This window comes from Lepidothrix coronata, unplaced genomic scaffold, assembly GCF_001604755.1.
Source record: "Lepidothrix coronata isolate B3197 unplaced genomic scaffold, Lepidothrix_coronata-1.0 Scaffold24, whole genome shotgun sequence".
In the NCBI taxonomy this organism is placed as follows: Eukaryota; Metazoa; Chordata; class Aves; order Passeriformes; family Pipridae; genus Lepidothrix; species Lepidothrix coronata.
The window spans coordinates 6,815,603-6,838,368 of record NW_016690204.1 but is presented as its reverse complement, the minus strand read 5'-3'; the positions used below and the strand labels follow the sequence as shown (position 1 = coordinate 6,838,368).

General features: G+C 38.7%; 1 protein-coding gene and 1 long non-coding RNA gene across 9 annotated transcripts in view; one reads left to right on the top strand and one right to left on the bottom strand.

Annotated features, from left to right (window-relative positions):
• The window catches only part of LOC108494441, a 64,509-nt gene that overhangs the window by 29,559 nt on the left and 12,184 nt on the right, over positions 1–22,766 (bottom strand). For both annotated transcript variants that reach the window (XR_001873846.1, XR_001873845.1), the window contains exon 3: positions 1,710–1,784. This is a non-coding gene — a long non-coding RNA (uncharacterized LOC108494441). The remainder of the gene's footprint in view (positions 1–1,709; positions 1,785–22,766) is intronic.
• MKL2 (MKL1/myocardin like 2) overlaps positions 1–22,766 on the top strand; it is a 71,259-nt gene that overhangs the window by 40,025 nt on the left and 8,468 nt on the right. For 6 of the 7 annotated variants that reach the window (XM_017809014.1, XM_017809013.1, XM_017809016.1 and 3 more), the window contains 11 exons: positions 4,347–4,412; positions 5,738–5,793; positions 6,337–6,412; positions 7,420–7,581; positions 8,142–8,326; positions 13,369–13,509; positions 14,524–14,771; positions 16,280–16,433; positions 18,289–19,314; positions 20,693–20,815; positions 22,448–22,606. In XM_017809014.1, the coding sequence (XP_017664503.1) occupies positions 4,347–4,412; positions 5,738–5,793; positions 6,337–6,412; positions 7,420–7,581; positions 8,142–8,326; positions 13,369–13,509; positions 14,524–14,771; positions 16,280–16,433; positions 18,289–19,314; positions 20,693–20,815; positions 22,448–22,606 (2,396 nt within the window). The remainder of the gene's footprint in view (positions 1–4,346; positions 4,413–5,737; positions 5,794–6,336; positions 6,413–7,419; positions 7,582–8,141; positions 8,327–13,368; positions 13,510–14,523; positions 14,772–16,279; positions 16,434–18,288; positions 19,315–20,692; positions 20,816–22,447; positions 22,607–22,766) is intronic. The other variant, XM_017809019.1, reaches the window with a different exon arrangement.

Below are 22,766 nucleotides of genomic sequence, written 5' to 3'. Positions count from 1 at the left end.
TAGAAATCTCTTGCTGTATTGATTTCTATATATATGATAAGCAAAGTCTGTATCAGCTTTAATTATGGTAGATTTAAAACAACCTGAATTCTATTCTGATGGTTTCTCACTGAAATAAATTGCCAAAGTGCAATTCTCACATCGTTCATCCTTGTCTTTGAAGATAATTTCATCATATTTTCCTTATTGAAAACTTGTGATTTAGTTTCCATGACTCCCATCTTCCTGGCTGGCTGGCTGCTCTTTGAGCTGCTTTTTGTGAGTCCCCATTTTCTTCTAAGCTTTTCCCAAACCTCATTCCTGCTCCTTACCTACTTCAGGTTCACCTCCAGTCTGACAAGTCTGTCTGTAACTGCAGTCCATCACCCCACAGAGGGAAGAGAAGGGTCACTGTTGTCTGTAGTGACCATCTGTAACCCAGAAATGCTCTGACTAGATGAAGTTATGCAACTCAAGTACAGGTGTTGCCATTTCTTCCTTAGGAACATCTCTGCTTTTTACTTTGTGTGGGGGCTAAAAGTATTTTAGGTCCTTAGGTCTTTTGTAGAGATATAAATGTTGTTTTTTTTCCCCAGTGTGTTTGCTTTGGAAAAGCAAAACTTTTTTAGCTTTTCAGCTTTTAAAAATAATATATTTAGTGTTTTTATTCACAACTGCTTTCTATTTAGAAATTTTTTTTTCTTTAATAATACATCTGATTGCTCAGGATTTTTTTTTTTTTTTTAAATTTAGACACCAAACCTTTTTTTAACCTTCTTAATTTTGAGTTGATTGCAAAAGCAAACATCTGGTTTTCATCCAGTTTTATTTCTGTTTAACCTCCTTGCTCTGGTCAAGTCAAACTCTTCAATTATTATCATCTTATACCATCTTCCTAACTATGAGTCATCTCTTCTTTCGTATTCCCCCTGCAGTGCTTCCCTATTAGTCATGCTACAGGCTGTCCTTTATTATGTAATCTATAAGTTCATGGTATTTATTTAGAAAGTGAATAACTGCACGTTCTGTATCTTCTCTATCTCCTTTTTTTTTCAGTTTTCCCACAGTTCTTGTGACTTGTCCAGATACAGATGGGACAGCTTCAAAATCCTCCCTGATTCGCTTTGTGATGCCCAGTGTAGTTCCCAGATGCTGTGCAGGCAGGGAGTGTTAGGAGACAGGAAGGATTGGTTCCCTGGTTTTGCTAAGAAATGCTAAAGGCTCACACCCAAGTGCATGTGGGTTGTGTGCAGATACATTCTTTAGGTATGGGTCAGTTTGGCTGCAAAGCTTAAGCCAAATGTCTGATCATAATTGAAGCCACAAACCCTAGATACAATACAATAAATGTCATAGCAGGGCTTCCCATCATCTACATTTGGAAATACTGGTCATTACAACGTGTTCAGTAATAACATTCTTTCCCACTTGTGTTTACTAACATTGAAAGCACCATCCTAGCAAAGCTTAGGCAGCTACAGCTGAGCCAGCTACACCTACAAAATCGGGTCTGTGAGAAAGCTTAGTAACAGAGACAGTCTGAGGAAAAAGCTTCTTAGAAATCAGAAATACCACCACAAATGCATTATTTCTGAATCAATTACTTGCCTCTTCTGTGTTGGTATATGAACCACAGCAGTCCTAACATTCCTGCACCTGGTCTAATATTGCCAGCATTCACTGTGTTCCACGGAATTAATTGAAAAAATTACTAATTCTGGTTTACTTACTGTGTCTGACATAATCAGCCCCACTGTGGACATCACTGATGTTGGAGCAGGTCATTTTGCTTGAAGACTTTGGACCTGAAATAAAGAGGCATATGTTTAGAACTGACCTGTAACTAGGTAAAAGATTTGGCAGACACATCTGTAGTGTGCTTGGTGTTCCAAGAAAGCCAAATGTAAGTGTGGTATAACTTTGGACCAAATACAGCTGTACACCATGGATGAGATTCCTGCCCAGAGCAGGACATGGTTTTCCACCCCTGACAGAGCTTTCTAGCTGTGTAAAAGAAACCACAGTTTAAAGAACAGAAGAAAGACAAGTTTTAATCTACTCAGAACCAAAAATATTGGGTCTGAATACAGTAGTCGTGCCACGCTGTATATAAATTTTCTTTCACATGACTTGGGTGGGTAAGACTTGCTTAAGATTTTTACAGGGATTGTACATCTAGTTTTAAGGCAGACTCTGAGCTTGCTTGATCTTACTGGTTGTAAGCAAGGAAATCCAAAACAAGAACATACCCGGGATTTTTTGCTTTCCTGTAATCACCACACCAGTTAGTGACTGAGTCAGGGCTTTGTGTCAGTGATGGGGGAAGTTCTGAGAAGTATCCCCAGGGTTAGAAGCTTAACATTATATCATTAGACTGTATGCTTGAACTGCACTGCCATGGGAATGATTTTTTTAATGCATATTTGTATACTAAAGCTTGTGGATTTGTAGAGTTGGATATCCATCCATAAATGCCTGTTTGCACACCCTTAGTTGCATTTTTTTGGTAGATTAGACCAAGTGGACTTGGACACCCACGTGGGTTTCTGCAGGAAGATTTGAACTTGCTCTGCCCACGCTGTGGCTTTGGTGGGAGTGTGTAACTGTGCTCCAGCCCCAGCCCAGCCTGGGGAGGGCTCTGACAGCAGGGTCCAGCACAGCCTCTGAGCACACATTTGCGCCTCCTGGTAAGGGATACCTTAGGAAGAGGTCTTGGCTTACTTGGAGACACGTGAAATTAAGGAGCACAAAAATGAACTATTATAAAATAATTCTTCAGGTAACTTTTTACAGTCATATGCTATTACTTGGAAAATACAATGCCCTACTTAAAGCAGGCATTTTCAAGTTTCCAGAGGGACTCAGGTACCTTTTGAATGATTTTTCATCAATTTACATTTTAATGTTGTTATTTTTGCATTCTCTCATCTCTGTCCTTTGTAATTCTTGTGTAACAATGTTGTAAAATCTGAACAGATCTGCTGTGCCACAGCTCTAAGATGTTTGTATTTAAACTCTCAATGTTTGTGTGACATAAGAAAATAATGTTCTTGTTTTCAGGACTTGCTATTCCCGGTCTTAATGCTTTAGCCAGAGGAGTATCCTTCCTGTACTGCAGAACAGGAAATAAGCTGGTTCCTTTTAAATTCTGGAAACAATGAACTTTGTCCTTAGCTTAATTTTTCAGAAATTACATTCATTTTGATGTTTTGGACAATGCATTAGCTTGTTTTGCTTCCTCATGAAATACAATGGGAACAGCATACTATAATCATACATCCATAATAAGCTATCAAGTCTGAATTTAAGAATGTAAATATTACATCTTTAATGTATGTTTTCTCTTGACCCTCCCTTGTTCAGAAGATGAAATTGGGGTCATAGCTGTATGTGCCAAAGAGATAATGAAGCACTATGATAAATTGATACAGAAACAAGGGGAAGGGAACAGTAGAAGAAAGAAACAACTATTTTTTCCTTATTATTTCTTTTCCCTGGAAAAATTTACAAAAAAAGCCATAATTTTTGAAAATACAAGGCTTTTATGTTTATATCCTCCCCCAGGTTTTGTGGTTCCCGATGTAGTATGTAATGTGTGTCACACTGGTTACTCACACAGTAACAATGAGAAACTGTATTTTATTAAATGTAATGAAACATAAGAAGTTACCTCAAACTTTCTAAACAGTTTTGCCATGTTTGACAGTATTGGATTTATTTTTTCCTTGAAGTAATTATGCTAACACTTAGTCTGGAAAACAGCATTTTCTGATGTTCAGAGAGAGGATAAGGTCTGTTTCTGATTGTGTCACTTTTTTGGTGTTTTTAAGTAAGCCACATAAAATCTGGCTTCTCTTCAGTTTCTTGTGTTTCAGCAAGGTTTATTTAAATGTACAATCAGCCTTTATATGAAAAAGAACATCCTTAAGAAAAAACCATCAACTAAACACGTACAGCTTTTCTTCTGAAATGCTCTGGAAACATGATTTCTGGTTCAGCAGTGAAGTCTTGGAAGATTGGTTTAGGACATGTAATAAGGCTCTGGAATCATTATGTGTTGCAATTTATGGTATAAATTCTTCTTACCTCACTGTTTTCTTGATGTATGCTTAATATCCCTTACAGTGCCCAGCTGATAGGAACAGTGGATGTGTGTGTGAAATGCAGCCCCTCTGTCAGTTGTGAGCACAGAGCAGCAACCTCCACTGCCAGGGTGGGTTGGGAGTCACTGCTCTGAACTGTGTGAACAGCAGGTCTTAGGGGGGGGACTGTCAGGTCTGAATAGACAGAGCATATTTCTGAAGTTGAACTACGTGGGGTTTTGCACTGTCTGTGCTCACATGGGAATCAATGTTTTCTTTTGTCAGTACTTCAGCTGAGGCTGCAACAGAGACGGACACGAGAACAGCTGGTGGACCAGGGCATCATGCCACGTAAGACTTGTGTTATTTCTAGTCATTTGTATTTCAATACTGTGGGTCTTTTCAACTGAATATATAAAATAATGAAGAGTCATTAAAAATAACATCAGCATTTGGAAAAGACTTGTGGAATCCTTTTGGTAACCTCCATGAGCATGCAGTAAATTCATCATGTTACCTCATGTTTCAGCAATTGTGAGGAAAACTCAAGGATTTGGAGACGTAGTCTGATTCTCCTTTTATTTTCTCTATTTAAATAATTATGACTAATTTGCTAAATAAACTGAATTACATAATTGAGTGGACATTAGTAACAAAGCCAGCTTTAAAGAGTAGGATGGCAAGGGCTGCCAAACAAATTGAGGCATGCAGAGAGAGCATCGAGAATCCGCAAGTGGACAGTGTGGAATGAGACTGGGCACAAGATAATAGGTCCAAATTGTCAAGAGATTCAACTGTGAAAAGTGATTTTAATCAAAAGCAAACAAAAACCTCAGCCATTGAAACATACCAAAATTATGGCAAGTGATTAAAAATAGCCCAGTGTGCACTGGTGAATTGTAGCTTGAAAGCACAGTGTCTTAAAGCAAATCTGTTCTTGAAGCTTTCTGGGTGTGCAGCAGACCTGAGACTGCTTTACTAAAGCATCATCACCCCCCAGGTCTGTAGTGCTGATTACCTTCAGGAACAGAACAATGTGTTTGCTTTTGAGTGAAACCTGGGAAAAAAACTTATAAACTGTCAGAGAGTGTGAAAGGTTTTGTGCTGTGGTATCTCCTCTGCCAAAAGCATGGCAATTCAGATGGATTGTGCCTGCTGCTGTTTCACCCTTCCAGCAATTCAGGTGAGATGAAGCACTCTACAGTTTATGTTATTTCTAGCTGAATAGTGATTTTTACTCTTTTGGGCTATTCAGCTAACCTTAATCTGAACATTTAAGGTCTCTATTTTTTTTTAAATCAGCACCAGTAGTTCCTAAGGGACAGTCCAGTTCTCTCTAATAACAGCAAGTGTGAGGTATGGTCAGACAGTAAATACAGTATTTATGAAACGGTATTTTGGCATTCTGAAGCTTACCTAATACAATTTCTACTGTGGAACTGTATTGGTAAACAAACAGTGACCAAGTGAACTGTTACATGGTAATATCTGTATTCTGTGTAGGAGTATTGCTCTGCTGCATGTAGGTGAACCCAACTAGCATGAATCAGATGTAAGCCTGGTCAGATGCAAACACGACTCCGAGGTGGTGGGAAACACCCATGCACATGTGCTGATTAGGATATTTCTTCTGGAAATCACTGCTGCCATTTTTAACTCTTACTCTCCTTTCACAGCTTTGAAAAGTCCAGCTGCATTCCATGAGCAGATCAAGAGCCTGGAGCGAGCCAGGGTAAACCACTTTGTGTAAACTTGTGATTAACATCTGGAAATGGATAGTCAGTTGTGTGTGATACTAAATTCTCTGAGTACATGGAAAATTAGCACTACAGTAATAACATGTACTTTTATCTTGGAAGAATTCATTAAAATAAAATATGGGTGTCAAATCTGAGAGGAACTTTCCTAAGCCTTCACAGATCAGGGTGGGTGATAAACTTGTGGTCACAATGTAATGCTCCCCCCAGTTAAAGATGGGATACTTGGGTAAATTACGCTTGTGCAGTATTTCTGTAGCAAATCTGTACTGTTGTGATTATATGGTGATATGGGATCAAATCCAGCAACATTCCCAACTTGTTTGGGGAAGATAGAAATTCATTAGCACTGCTTAACTGATAGGAAAACAAAAAAGCAAAACGAACCCCATATTCTGACAGTGGTGTCCACCCATCTGCATGAAAGAGCACAAGTCATTGACTGGAGATATGGGATTTATCAAACTTTGATTTTTCTAGTGAACAGTAGTTAATGCCATTTCCTCCTTTCTTCTAAGACTGAAAATTTCCTGAAGCACAAGATCCGCAGCCGGCCGGACCGCTCGGAGCTGGTCAGGATGCACATCCTGGAAGGTACGTCCAGCTCTGGGCCCCTGAGCTGCTGCAGAAGGGGCTCCTGTGCACTCACTTGTCTGACTGAATTACACTTCAAAGGCAGTTATTTCTGAAGGTTTAGTTGCTCTGTTTCTCTAAGTCTACAGTGTATTTGTTTGCTATTGCATATTGCTCTTATTCTCTAATGGTAATTATGCCATGGTCTGTGTGGAATGCTTGTAGGGCTTCAGTTCTTACTCATGCCCTAAAATGATCCGACAGTCTTGTGCTTCCCCCTTTATAAAACCTTTAGAATATAAACATAATAATATAAAACCTATTGAACCTTTAATAAATGACTGTTACCCTGCTGTGTTAACTTTCCTTGTTGCTCAGTCATTGGAAACAAGTCTCTTTATGAATGGGGCTGCATTACTGTGTTTCCCCATAACCAAATATAGAGATTACCAAATAACCATAAGTGAATTTAATAGCCATTATTTTTCAAAACATGCATTGGAATATTAAATCCTAGTAGGAGCTTCCACATTGATAGATCACATTCATATTGACAATCTCCATAATTTCATTGAAAAGTAGTTTTGAAGACTCAAATTTGTGCTAGAAGCTGTTTTTAAAGGTAAACTTTTAAAGAAATTTGTGAAGAGAGAATCCAAAAATCAGTGGATTAATTAAATTTTACCACAACTCATACTGGTAAACCATTAGAGCAGCAAATCTTCCAGATTATAACAGGCATTTGTTATTTTATATTCTCTGCTTTGTTGTTGGACATTATACAGATGTTTACCAAAGGTATTACTGCTCTTAAGAAGAGATTACATTTCTAGAAAAACACAGTCATGGGGATAAACAACATCTACTCATATAATCTTACTTTTGCTTACTGATTTGAGACTTCTCAGAATACTAATGGGTTGTTTTTGATAAAAGTGGAATGGCTGTTGCAAAGGCAAGAGGGTGTTGTTTGTCATGGAACTGGGGAAAGGTTGGCCCAGGATATTCAATGCCATGTGTCCTTGCAGAGACGGTTGCAGAGCCTTCTCTCCAGGCCACTCAGATGAAGCTGAAGAGAGCTCGCCTGGCAGATGATCTCAATGAGAAGATTGCTCAGAGACCTGGCCCTATGGAACTGGTAGAAAAAAATATTCTTCCTGTAGACTCCAGTGTTAAAGAAGCTATTATAGGCAAGTAGAAATCCCACAGCTTCTGTTCCTTATCCCCAGGGCGTTGTGGAAAATAATCATTTAACTCCTGAGGGCAAAGTTCGCTAGAAGGAAACATATGCTAAGTTTGTTACTATTTATTCTCTCAGCTTCTGAGTCCTAAACTCTGTCATCATTTAATTAAAGTCATCCTATTTTTATTGGAAACTTGTAAGTTATATATATAGCTGGAGTATAGTACTGTCTTGGAAAAGAACTGATTTAGTACAAAGTAATGGCAGAGCTGTGGCCAATGCTCAGTGTGTTGGAGGTGTCTGTGTGCACTCCACATGTGCTGAACATTCCTTTTAATCTCTTACTAAAACCACTTCTGCTAAACGTTTGGTTTTATCCATTCCTTGCATATGATTTAATATGGCTGTCATTGTATTAAAAACACAATAAATACATAGGCACCATATGTTTAGGCTGCTGAAAACTGATCATTTTCCAGCAATTGGCTAATTCTACTATGAATGTCTAAATTTAATTTGTACAACCAAAAAAAATGGGTTTCGTTTGTTTCTTTGTAAACATTCTAGCAGTTGGACAAGAGAATTATCCTCAAGCTTTGGATGATTTTTCATTTGATGAAGACAGCAGCGATGCTTTATCACCAGATCAGCCAGCCAGCCAAGAGTCCCAGGGTTCAGCAGCTTCCCCTGGTGAGCCAAAAACCAGTGACTCACCATCACCTATAACCCCAAATGCTGCTACAGCAACACAGGTACAGCTTTTAAATGTTTAAATCTTCACAGTGTGTTTTTGATCTGGAGCTACAGAAATGGGGCATGGTTTCACATGGCATGAATCCATGTGCTGCTGCAGAGGGGGGCCTGGCACTCCCTTTTCTGTTTGGGAGTGCACAGACTGGAGCCCCAGCTTAGCTGCTGGCAGCGATGAAATTCCCATAGCCTGTAGTGAAGCCATAAATTCCCTGAAATTCATTATGACCCATAGAAGATCTGCAGTTTTCCCAGAAGTTGTTTGAAAGGTCATGGCCATGGTTTACTTCAGCTGTTATTGATTACTTAATGTCTGTCTTCATTCTGAGCAAGGTCTTGAACTCATTAGAATTAAACTGAGCTGAAACAACACTTGACGTCAGTTCCATTATCTTCAGAAAAGTCCGTAAAAAAAGGTTTCCCACAGAATCTAAATATTCTTTCTTATAGTTTTAAAAAAGTGCCTAAGGAATTTTCTATTTAAGAAATGAAAATGACATTTATGTTGATTGTTCTATGAGATTTTTAGTATTCTCTTGAGTTACTTAGAAAGAAAGGAAAACAACTGTGTCATGGCAGATAAATTATTGTCTTTATAGTAGATTTAAATGTGTGAAGATTTAAAGAGCAATGAATTTGAATGAAAACAACTTTTCACAAAAAAATGTGAAAGAGAACTCTTCTTGGAACAGTTTAATTTTTATGATTTTAAATGGACAGTAACATCACCTACCCTGTCTTTAAATACATTATAAAAGAGCTGATGTAAAATAATTTGTAAAAACAGTAAGTAAACATCAGGTGCTACAAATTAATTTCTTTTATCTTCTGTGAGCTATTGAAAGCACGGGTTTATATGCACAAGCATAGTTACCTGAATGCTTTCTAGAGTATCTTGTACAGTGCTTGCTTCTCAGGTGTTCATCTTCACCTTGGAGTTAATCAGTAAGTTTATTCATTAATGAGAGCCCCTGTTTATTTAAAGGTTACTATATTTACTTTAAATAATTATTCCTGCTGTTTTCTGTCATACCTCAGCTAGTCATTTTAAACTCACTAAGAGCAGTTAAGAGGAGAAGGCTTTGCCTTTAACTAAATTTCTGCAGCTGGGCAAGTCCTGACCCTGAGCTCCTGTTTCTCTCAGTCAGCCCATTTTCCTGATGTACATAAACAAAAGCAGCTGTATTATCACAGAAAAATAACTTATGTTTCAGATTCAAGTTTATACTTCAGTAAATATTTTAGTAGAAAGACTTGTTTTTTCGTCATAGCATTATATATTCGAAGTGACTTACAAATTATGTCAGTGTAATAATATTGCACTCAGCTTTGTGTACTTGGTACTCTGAAGACCATATTGTCTTGGATGACCATGGACACTTGGCAACTGAGTAGTTCAGGGTCTGGAATTGCTCTCCTTGGTTTTCTTATTACCACAGTAGATAGAAAAAGTATCACAAAGTTCATGTTCAAAACCAGTGCTGGACACAAAGTATGGCACTTCCATTTTATTTGGGTTTCATGTTGAGAGAATATAATTTGTGTTGAATAAATTGAAAACAAACCACATGAAATTAGATTCCTAAGTAACGAGTTAGGTTCCTAATGGAGAGTTAAATAAAAACACTCGAAATAATACCAGCCAAAAGCTTTTCAAGTAGGAAGCATAAGAGAGATCAGTGATTACAGAAACAAAGTAACAGAGCTCTTGAATGTGATTGAAAAAGCACTTCAGATAGAACTTCAGTCCTTTGCTTATGGATTTCATAAGGTATTACAGCCACTTCTGTGAGAAGAGCAACATGAGAAGTTGCTCTTTTGCAGAATAAAACAGATGCTTACCTTGTTGTTCCCTCTGAAATAAAGAACAACAGCGCAGCAGGTCTCTACAGGAGATGTGCCTGCGAATTGCTCCTTTATTCTTTTAATTTCCTCTGATAAATTTTAAATTTTATTACAATAAAAATAGAAAAAGCACGTTTTGAAAGCAGTGGAGTGTAGCCAGAGTTCTTTGCAAGGCTTCCTCCTCTGCACATTTCCAGACCTCAGAGGACGCAACATAACTTTGAGAACTTCAGCTCTTGTTGACTGGTGACCTAAAACTTGCTTTAACCCACTGTATGTGCATCTGGGAAGGATTAGGCATTTTAATCACACTCTAAACAGACCAAATTGTGGTGCTCACAATTCACAAGACATTAAACAGTTCTCTTCAAAACAACTGAAGTATTTTGCTTGATGGCACAGAATATAATGACTGTTTTCTTAATACAGTCACTGTAGCTTGTTGACCTGCTAGATGCTTGTTTGCATCCAGCAGAAAAGGTGCAGAAATCATATTACCTGAAAAGAGGGATCTATTCAAATGAAATAATTGTTAGTTTATGCAGTAATCAAGTTAAGAAGTCAAGACCTGTTAAATTCAGTTTTTTGAATTTGAAGACATGTAAAGTAAATTATATGCATGGTTCATTACTTCATCTCACACTTGCAGGTAAAATTGGAAAGTCTGTAAAAAGCTTTGTGTTTCATGTAGCCATTAATCCTTCATAGGTCAGGATAAAAACTAATGTAAGGAAAAAGTAATTTACTTTGGCAAGAGGAGAATGTTTAACACCACTGTTTTCACACAAAGTGAATTAAAGAGGTGATTTGTTTTTTTGGTAGTGGATGGTTTTATTGTTGTTGTTTTGGTTTTGTTTGGTTGGGTTTTTCTAATTTACTAACTTTTCCAGTTTTAAGAGTTTTGTTGTGCTGTCATCATGGATTTGTTTTCATAGCCTGTAAAGAGTAGCTCAGTATGTTTGAAGTCAAGTTATTCATTTGGCTTCAAGAAAGATCAGAATGATGAATAGTAAAAGCTTATGTAATGAATAAGCTGAAGTAGCAAACATTTAAAAGGCCTTTTAATTGGGACTTCATGAAAAGAAAATTGAAGAAATAGAAAATCACGAGGTCATTAGAATTCCTCTGTGCTTTATGGTAATATGGTACATGAAACTTTGATTCAAAGACAAACTAAGTGCTTTTTTAAATTGTACTGCTGTAACTAGAATATGCCTTTTAAACTTGATAGCAACAGGAGTGCAGGATGTTGGAACCATCCAGAACCCTTTTTCAAAGGCTAAGTCCCTCTAACGTCCCCTGGCAATTCTTGTGCAAGTCCAGCAAATAACAGACACTGTGTAGATACCTGATGCTTTCCAGAGCAAACACTTCGAAATTTGGAGATAAAAATAGAGACATTTGTATCCTTAGCCCACCACCATAGACTGACACAACCCCGAGACAGGCACGTGCACACTGTTTCAGTGACAGGGCACATTAAATCTTTCAGTCCTTTGTGGTACAATCTCATGGAAGAATAGTAGAGTATGGGAAGAAATGAACTGGGGAGAAGTACCTGTTGGACTTAATTAGAATTAATTTCGAAGGGATGTTTACTGATAGGAATATACAGAAAAAAGAAGGGGCTTTTATAAAAGGAACATTGTTCTAGGTGATCTAACTACTTTCTTAAACAATGGAAATGCAACTGATCTCATCTGTCTGGATTTAATACTGTATGATATTAAACACTAGCAAAACTGAAAATGGAGATTACCAGAAATGAGACACAAAGGGAATTTTTGGGTTGAAAGGAAATTGGTAATAGTGTCTATGGGAGTTGATTTGGGGACATTCTGGTTTCATGTTACCATTAACAACCTTGACGTAAGAATGGGTCACCTAACAAAGGTAGGAAGCATAGTCAGCACACAGTTGGATTGTTATTCTGCAGAAAGAGCTGGCTGATGTGGCTTTTAGGAGAGAAATGGAATTGCAATAGAATGGAATAGTTCTTAAAAAGAAAAATACGCAAAACCTCTCCTTCCAGTGACAAAGACTCCAGAGAAAACCAGGGCAGAAGGCAGTTTGGGGGCAGTGTTTGGCAGTGACTGTGAGCTGCTGGGGACTTCCCTTTAAAATCACAAGATTTTAAAGGTGTCAGAAGAGATAATTCCAGTAGAAGTGTTAATGCCACTGTAAGGATCCAGTGAGACCCTACATGGAATATCCTGTACATTTCCAGTTACTTATGTCCAGGAAAGACTAAGGAAACCTGTAACAGAGCCACCTGTAACAGGTAAGGATGATCAGGGAATGAAAAATGTCTTTGTGAGAAAAGAATAGAAATTCATTCAATGTCTAGGATCACAAGGGCTGAGATCTGTTTATGTACAGAGTCTACATCCCATCAGAGGGATATTCACCACAGAAGGAAATTTTAAGGTTTTAAATCAGAAAACAATTTCAGTACAATAAAAATTGATATGACAAATTTAAGCTGAGCAAAGTTTGATTTTAATGTAGGAAAACTCTGGGGAGTTTTCTGGTAGGTATAGTGGTGCCAGGAAAAAAACAATAATGAAGTTCTAAGCCTATATGAAATTATAGTAAGTTTATGGAAGAAATTCCACACATTTGTAAGATCAAGGGAACAAACTCCTGGGTTGTACCTGCACAGTATCTTACACTTGTGCTGGCAGTCAGGTACAGAAATGCACCTCCTGGCAGTCAGAGGTGGGGTTCTGTGAAAATATATAGGAATCAAGTGTCTTCAAAATATACCTGCTGTGCTGCTGCTCAAACAAGAAGTTTGTTTGCCTGTGTTGATGTCTGACCTTCATGAAAGCGATGCTTATCTGGCAGTACTTGTCTGGCTGCTAAGATCCTCCTTGTGTACACAAGATTCTGATTTCATAGGCAGAAAAAATACTGAAAGCCTCAAAGTTATAGTGCTAAAGCACTGTTTCCTTAGCAAACTAAGGAGTCAAGGTAAGAAACTGATTTATTTGCTATGTTTGAAGTGTGCCAAAATGTGCTTCATAGAATAGTTGTAGGCATGTACATGAAAGAGTTCTGTTTTCACCATTCCTTCCAAAAATATTTTGTGAATTTACCATGATAGTAAATTGCCTTAACCTTTTCACCTTTTTTTCAGTTATTCAGGTGGTGGATGTTTTTAATGTTTCTCTTTTTCCTTATATTTTTTTAATACTAGTATCCACCTTTAACCTCTCCAGTTCCTGAATTTCTCAAAACTCCCTCAACAATCGAACAGCACGTCACACGTTCCACTGCTGCCACCACCCTGACCACAAACACTGTCTCTGCAGCAAAGCCTGGGCCAACCTTAGTGAAGGTGGGTACTGTACCCTTGGCATCTGAGGGCAACATTCATTATCTGTGTCCTTTTCCAGTGCTGTGTTTAATGGAAAAGTCCATGAGTAACGTTAGAGTGCCTGTAGCTAACAATTAACTTCTGCCAGTGGTCACGGGACACACGGGGTTGGTGACTCAAAGCTTTTGTGTGCTAAGGTCAAGTAACACTTGTAGGGACCAGCTCATTACTCCAAGAGGTCCTTACAGTACAGCTGGAAGATGTTTTCATGCAGAATTATGCATTACATTGCTTATGGAAGCAATTTTTAAGGAATAAGGACAGTACCGACTTTCGACTTCCTATTGGTGAAATGAATCTCTTCTAACCTAGTTCTGTATGGAGAATAATTTAATAGGATCTTGCATTCATGATCTGTCTGTAACCAAACTGGTGAAAAGCACTGCCCCCTTTCCAAAACTATTTTCTTAGCCAATTTAATGTATAAGCAGAAGGCATGAGAGAAGTGATGGTATCCTTCTGTTTTAATATCTGAAGAACATACTCAGTTCTCTTTCTGCACTGACCATTTCAAATACAGTTAGGGGGTTGTGTTACAAGATGTCTGTAATGTTTCATTTCAGTAACTTTGCTATCTTCAGCTGTGTAATGCATATATGTATGTAGACTTCTACTAACTACCTGAAATGAGCTCAGTTCATTTACCAGGATGACCTCTAGTTGTGAATTTCTAGTATAAATGTGGCTATATCCTTTGAAATCACTGCACTCGTAGCAGCTTACTTAATGCAGGACCCTAATGACAAATTCAGATATCCCCCAAAACAGGCTGTGTGTGTAATAAATGTGCATGGATCAACACAGCATTTCTGTTTGGGAGATGGGAGATGGTTCTTTTGGGGAGGTTTGCAGGGATAATTGTGTTCAGCAGCTCTTTTCAGTGAATGTGCTCAGCATGCCTTATCTCTGCACCAGGCATAACTGCTTTAAATGACATCTGTTGTAGCTCTTTCAATCTTTTCCATCCATAAACAGCAAAGCCACCCAAAGAACCCAACTGATAAACATCGGAGCAAGAAATGTAAAGAACCCAAGCCAAGGGTGAAAAAATTGAAGTATCATCAATATATTCCACCTGATCAGAAAGGTGAGAAAAATGAGCCACAGATGGACTCCAACTATGCTCGTCTGCTACAACAGCAGCAACTGTTTTTGCAGCTGCAGATCCTGAGCCAACAGCAACAACACTACAACTACCAGACAATTCTGCCTGCACCACTGAAGTATGTGAAGCATTGTTTGTGTCCTTTACAGAAAAGACATTTACATCAGTTATAGGCTTAGTGCTTTACAAGGAAATGTGGTTTGCAATTGTTGAGATCGTTGGAACCCACGAAAACTTAAATGGCATTGTGCATCACTGGGGGTATTATTTGCCTCATTTAACAAGGCAATGTGGTGGTTCTCTTGTTAAAATACTCCTGAAGTCTGATAAGCCTTGAAGTGGTCCTAGTTTTTTTTGTGTTTCATGGAAACAGAACCTCTTACCTGTCAGATGCATTTTTTCTGACGAGATGAATATTTGAAACTCATAAGTTTTGACACCATTGTCATTTGAATATGTGGTAGGTAGGCAGAGCAGAAGAGAAGGTTACAGTGTCTGTTTTACAATGACACATACTATTATTGTGGCGTTATTTTCTTTTGATATCAGTTTCACAAAACACATTCTTGCAGTTTACAATAAGACATAACAGTCATTTTAAATTAGATAAGATCTGTATATTGTTTATAGCCTCATCTGTAATGCTTATATGATTCCTCATCAGTGTTGATCTTTAGCACTGAACAGTGAGAAGTATACTTGCTGATTTATAGGCAGAAGCAGTCAGAAAAACAAATGTTTAAAGAGCTGACAGCACCCCATAGCAGAATGAGAAGCTGACTATCTGCAGTTTCATTCTCATCATCTAAGACCAGTCATTTCCTAGAAGTGCTTAAAGTGTAACATGCCACAGTCACACAACCCCAAATTAAACGACTTTCAACTGTTTTTTAAATGAGTTTTCACTCAGTTATTTTTCCTCAGCAAGTGAGGCTAGGAAAGTTAAAGCTGCCATCTGTGGTTGTATTTATAATTACCATGTATCCTAACATTTGGCCTAGTGGTGTTTCTGCCTGCTTACCCACGCTTCTTATGTTCCATTTACTGACATTTCAGAAACATTTCTGCAGAAATCAGCTGAACCAAATAAAAGAGCTGACTTATGGTACCCAGTGTAAATGATGGCATTTTTAATTTTTTTACCATTACTTTGAGATCCTTGTACGAGATTCTTTTGAGTACAGCTGGTAAAAATACATCTTCAAAGTAAACTGCCTTACTGTGTATGAATGTTGGGCATGTATGTAGGGTTGATACACAGAGTTCAGTGTTGTGGGGGTTTTTTATTGGTGCCAAACAAAAAACTTAGTAATTGTCCTAGCTGATGATTAATTTGTATAACTTGAGTTTGCAGTCCACAGTATCCTTCAGGGATACTATGACAACAATCAAAACTATGAAGCATAAATTAGTACACTTCACAGAAAATAAAAAGCAACATACTACTCTCTGCTATGTTTTCTTGTCTGTTTTGTCTTACATTTAATGGTAAAGTCTTACGTTAAATATGTATTTGTAAAAAAAGTTAATTTGACCATTAGCTTGATAGACATTAGATTGAGAATTTCTTGGTTGAAAACATAATATAATTAGCATTGACATTATTGCCCCTCTTATTACTCGAAGGCCACTGAATGACAAACAGAGTAACAACGGGAACACGCCACTGAACACTCTGAACAACAGCACCCCCACGTCAGCTGCCAGCTCCCCCCGGCAGAACAGCAGCGTTCCCAGCAGGAAACCTGGGCCTCTGCCTTCCAGCCTGGATGACTTGAAGGTAAAAGATCAGAGGGATCTGTCCATTCCTGTGCATTACTGTAGGGCATTACTTGCAAACTGGGACTGTCAAGAACGTGCTCAGTTGTTGTTACCAATGAAAACTGCTTTCCTCCTAACTGTTTAGAATAAGTGTCAGGTTTTTCATACACAGCTCTTCTGAACTTAAAATATTTAACAGAGCTTCCTCACATGCATATGTTCTAGAAATGACATTTCTTTCCCAAAGAATTAGAAGAGGAAGGATTTCAGACACATTGTATAGGTACCTCATTTTGATCCCTTGGGTAAACTATAAGGTTCACTTCATGTGACATTTTAGCCCAGGCAGATTTAAACACTGGAGCAATAGTTTCCTCATGACAATTTCAGTGTATCAATGCAGAGGTTTAGTTAAGCAGTATAAATTAAAATTGCCCTAATAAAAACGTGTTCAGAGAGGTCAGTGCTATAAAGCCAACACAGAAATAACACCAGTAAAAGAGAACAGAAAATAAGAGATCTTCTTACCAGAGTTCAACACATCATCTGAAAATGAACACTAAATTTTGTAGAAGTTTCTTGAAGTTATAAATAACTGTGTAAACTGTTTAAACTGCTCTATGAAGGCATTGCATAGGATTTTGTTCCTTCAGAAATACTTTAACAGGAAATCATACTGTGAGGGACGTAATGAAAACGAACCTGAAGCAGCTTGTGGGAGTTTAAAGATTCAGATCTTTGAACAGCACGGACAGGCCAAGCCTGAGCAGCGGGGTAGGGACATCTAGTGGGCACTGCATTCCTTCCTCCCTTGTGAGGGATGGGAATGAGCATTGCTTTAGTTTTGAAGGGACAAAAACCAGAAGTTTTGGAAGATCATGTGGTGGTGGTTTTACCACGGAATGAGTGAAGTCAGTTGTGATTAAGAGTTAAGAAATGAATTGCTGGAAAACAGAAAACTTAGAGCAGACTGGGGGAAAGAGCTGATAGTCATTGCTAGGTAGAGAGTTACTTCACAGAAAACTGCTGTGGGTTTTAGAGATGTAAAATGTATTGCTGTGATTTTTCATCATTTCCAAATCACAAGGACCTCCAATTTAAATTCTAGACTGGCTAAGGACTGAAATATTCCTGAGGTTCTTTTATTTTATTAGAGGTAGCTCTAAGACACATATAGCCCAACTCTGCAATTAGCTGTGCTGTATGTTCATCATAAACAGAAGCCAGTCATTGTGACTGTTCTTTTTTAATTGATATTTTGAAGCACATAATTAATTTACACTCAACACATTTGCACTTTGCTTTTTCTGAAAGCTTACTGGAAAACAGAACATTTTTCTATCAGAAATTAATTTTGACTCCTTATACTGTTTGTTAAAGAAACCCAGATGGCACATAGCTGTAACTGCTTGGTTGCTAATTAGCAGGAGAGCCTTTTGTGTTTGATGGGTCTATTGAATCATCCAACTGACCTGATAAAGTTTCTCAGAAATAGATCTGTGTGTCTTGGTGGTGTAGCAAAGGGGTTCACTGCTTTTATCAGCAGCACTGCTGCCATCATCTACAGGTTTGCTTCTCAAGTTTTTACCTCAGAACTGGAGCTTTTTGTGCATTTTTCCATTTTGAACATTTGTTAAAAATCATCATAAGTTTGCTACTGCTCTTTGTACAACTGAACACTACTAAGATTTTGGCCACTTAAACAGTGAGTAGGTAGCAGGTCACGGAAATGTGGTCATGGATCATGCATGCTGCCAGAACCCAGAGGTGGAATAACTAGCAAAAAATGATTTTTCTTATTGAGATGTAATAAAGTAGAATGTGTATCAGCAAGTTTAAATCTTTTTTTATTATCGTGCTTTATTTTATTTCAGGTAGCAGAACTTAAAATGGAGTTGAAATTGAGGGGATTACCAGTGTCTGGAACAAAAACAGATCTCATTGAGCGTCTGAAAAGCTACCAAGATCTCAACAACAACGGGGTTGCTACAAGTACCTCTGTGACAGTAACCACTTCTGCTGGGGCCACAGGTAACACTGGGGAAGTGACTGTGGCATTTCCTGTTGCAACACTAAATAAACCAGTGGCTAATACGATATCCAGCTTCCCTGCAGAAAAACCATCTACTGGACCTGGCAGCAAAATAGTAAATACTGAAAACATCAGCTCTCCTTTGCCTATATCCCCCTCTCCCTCAGAACAGTCGAGTCTAAGCACAGATGACACGAGCATGGCCGATACTTTCACAGAAATGATGACCATGATGTCGCCGTCGCAGTTCTTGAGCACTTCCCCCCTCAGAGCAAACCTGAGCGATGACAACCAGAGCCGCGGCAGCGGCACCATCTCAGCCATAGAGCTGGACGTGGCAGAAAAGGACCGCAAGCTCCAAGAGAAGGAGAAGCAGATTGAAGAGCTCAAAAGGAAACTGGAACAAGAGCAAAAACTTGTGGAAGTATTGAAAATGCAACTTGAGGTTGAAAAACGGGGACAACAGCAACAGTCTCAGACATGTGGGAATTCAGCTGCTTTGGAACAGAAGCAGTTCAATGCTGCTGTCAAAGATGAAACTGCTCCTGCTGACTGCTCGAGTACCAGTCCATCCATACCTGTGGCCAGCCATTCCTTAGGACAGTCAGTGTACACTAGTGGCCAGAATCCAGTTGCCAAAAAGGCAGTTGTTATCAAGCAGGAGATACCCGTGGCCAAAGCTGAACCTCAGAATGCCATTTCTCAGTTTTATGTTAATCCACAGAGGCAGCCTCAAACTGCAGTTGTTGCCCAACCTCAAGCTTTATTAACTACCCAAGGAACTGCACAGCTGCTCCTTCCACTGTCTATCCAGGGACCGAATTCTGCCACTGCAGTGCAGCTACCAGTTGGAAACATCAAGTTGCAGGTAAGGGGGTTTCTGTTTTTCATCATGTAAACTGCATGGCACTAGTTTGTAATTTAATATAAGTAAGTAAATGTACTGCTTGTAAGATTAACTTAAAAATCAGGCTTAGCCTGTTTCTGCTTGAGAGAAGAGAGCAGAAAAACTTAAGTGCCACTCTCTTCATATCTGCTTCTGGTACTTGCTTTCTTTGCAACTTTTGTTCCCAGATATTCTTTCCCGAAAAGCAATTGTCTTACTAGGTACTGCCTCCATGCAAAATTTGCTTTATATCAGCATATCCCAGCACTTTTTTACCTCCATATTGTAATAGAGAGTTACGATCCCAGTACTTTATTTTGAGGTATGCCTGTTTGCAGAACATGTGTGAACTTCCTTCTGTGATGATGGCTCATTTTATTTAACATGTGAATGCCAGGCTGTAGAACTCCCATGGACTTATAAAAAGAAACCATGCTTACACAAATATTATTTCTAGGCTGATTATAGGTAGTATCACAGTGAATAAATGCAGCATAAACCAAGACAGGTTATAAATGCAGAGGTATAAAAGTAATCTGACCAAGCTGAAACAGTGTAAGCTGTTGGTCTAAGGTAGAAGTAAGCAGATACTTCCCAGTGGCTGTGTTGGGACATAACTGGATAAAATCCCCTGCCACTCACCTGGCTACTTTGCCAGCAGAGTATTCTTTCAGCTCCAGGTGTCCCTGGCTGTTGTGCACACTGTGGGCTGAGACCTGATGCAGCACATGCACCATTGTATTCAGCAATCCTCACAGGGAATGGAAAATTCTGCTGGGGATGGGCCCCACAGTCCACAGTGCAAGATCTACACACCCAGATCTCCATCTGAATTGTTCTAAAATCCTGGTAGAATTCTGGAAGAACATTAAGCAGCTTGTTCTGGTATTTTACTTTACTGATATTCCAGAAGGTTTTCCACTACCAGCTGAATTTGTCTTTTGTGAGGCTAGACACACTTCTTGCCTTTCACTGGCCATTAAAAATTACTATGATCTTAAAAACAACCTTTTTCTTGCATCATCAGTTTTGTCTTCTGGTTACTCAAACGCAGCTCTTATAGTCCTTTTGTACTGATCTGTGCCCTCTCTGTCCCTTGTTGTTTTCATTGCTATCCACTGGACTCTCCAGTTTGTCTTTATCTTTCTTAAACTCTCTTGGCAAAATAAACATCACCTTTTGGCTGGGAACCCACCAGTACCAAACACAGTAACAGCTGTGTTTCCTGTGCACAGTTCAGGCTCATCCTTCCCAGAATACAGGCTATTGCTATTCTGCATAATTAGTGCAATAGACTTTTTACATGATGTAAATTACTGTGAGATACAAATAATGCAAATATTTTATCTTCATCCTTTAGGCTCAATCACAAGCTGGAATACAGACCCCATCACAAATACCAGCAGCTCAGATGCACACTCCACAGTCAAACCAAAACCCCAGCACGCAGCACGCACTCGGTCAGACCCAGCAAGTCAGAAAGGTTTGTGGATGGCAGTAAGCATTAAGATAAATAGTTGTGTAATTCCAGGCACTGCTTTTAGAATCTTTTATGTGTCATCTGTGCTATATATAAATGAGCAAGTCACCTAACACCTGTACCACATTTCTGTGTGTGATACAATGGGCTTCTAACTTCTCTTTCCAAAAATTTTTTTAGGACTCTGTTTTTCATTTGCAAATAAATACATAAGTCTAAAGACTTTTTGTCTTAATGGCACTCTTAGGGCATGGCTCTTACTATGTCCTTCCTCATGCTTGGTACCAGTGGAGTACCAGGTATTCCAGTCAGTTCCTCTTATTTGCCATTGGCTCAAAATAGAAGTCTTACAGGCAGTTCTCAAGAGAAAACTTTTACCTGTGGCTTCAGAGATTTATTATTTTATAGAAGTTCCTTTTAGTTTTCTTACTTTCCTTGTTGATTTCATCCTTACTTATGAAGAAAACTATGGACTCAGATACTGAGGATGGCAATTCCAGTGAGCCAAAACTCCACCATACCTCTTCCTGAGGAATGCAGGGAATTTAGAGAGAGATCCTCCTCTTCCTCTCTACCCAAAACAATGAGCTCTGTAATGTCCCATTCCAACAGATGTTCATCAGCACTGGATGTACAGTTGTGAGTACCAATCCAGTCATGTTCATATGGTAACTGATAGCAACCCCTCAGCACCAGTCACCACAAAAGAAAAGGTTTTCTCCTCCTCTGAGCCTCTTCCAGGCTGACCTCTATGATTAGGAACTTGGAGATTAGATTTGGACCTTTTTTGTTTCCTTATCAGTGCTATTGATTATAGGGCTCATATTACTTAGGACAAGGAAGATTTTCAGCCTGCCTCGAGGAATAATTGAAATTCAAGATGAAGAGGGTAATTGCTACAGTATGTTGTGCAACTCTTACAGAATATCTCAGCCTTCCAAGTTTATACTCCAGTGCCTCATGAATCCCATGTTCTGCTGTGATTTGGGGATTGTACCTGTGCAGTGTCACCTAATCTGCTTCTGCTCGGGCTCTAGTTCCAGATAAGAATTGATCTTAGAAGGTGAATGATTGTGCCTTGCTATTGTCTGGAGAGCTGGCTAGCAAAGGGGAACACCACTCCGTGGGCATCAGTACCCTTCAGACAGCTTGTTCAATCCGTTTGGCACAAACCAATTGTTCTGTCTTAAAAGTGGCACCATAGGACAGGTGTGGATACATGTACCAGTTTGTATCAGGCTAGGAATAAGTTCATGTTAGTGACTGTCCACTAGGTGGGGAAATCATGGATATGCTATTCAACTGTTCTGTAGTCTTTGGAATAGTCTTTGGAATGTATTTTGGAAAAATTATATTACCCTTTCCTCATGCTTCCTGGGAAATCAGAGGAAAATATTTCTAGTTATCAGTGAATGAAAGCATGTCACAGCACAGAGCTTCTTTCAAAGATCAGTTGTTCTGGATTTACAAATTAATCCATTGGAGGGGAAAATCAGTATAAATAACATTCACTTAACAGGGAATTTAAGCAAGCAAGTAGTTCAGAAGAAATAGTTTTCATTGATGTTATTTACCCAATGTTACTAATTTTTTTTTAAACCCACAGTCTAAGACTGATCTGTTAATCCTTTACAGGTTTTTCCACCTACCACATCAAATGCAGTGTTTTCCTATCAGACTGCACCAGTTACAACGCCGTCACAATCTTTTATTAATAAAACATCAAACTCTAACATTCACACCGGTGGTAATCAGGTCCCCCCTGTGCAGAATGGACCTGCTACTCCCAGTAAGGTAAGGTCAGCCCCACAGTGTTCTGTACAGTTCAGTTTTCTGTTATTATTCTTAAATAACGTGACTGTGCATGTACTGCAGTTCACTCAAGGAAGAACGTTTTGTAGATTTTAATAATATTTATAATGTGCATATGTGTGAGACAGAAACTCTCATTTCA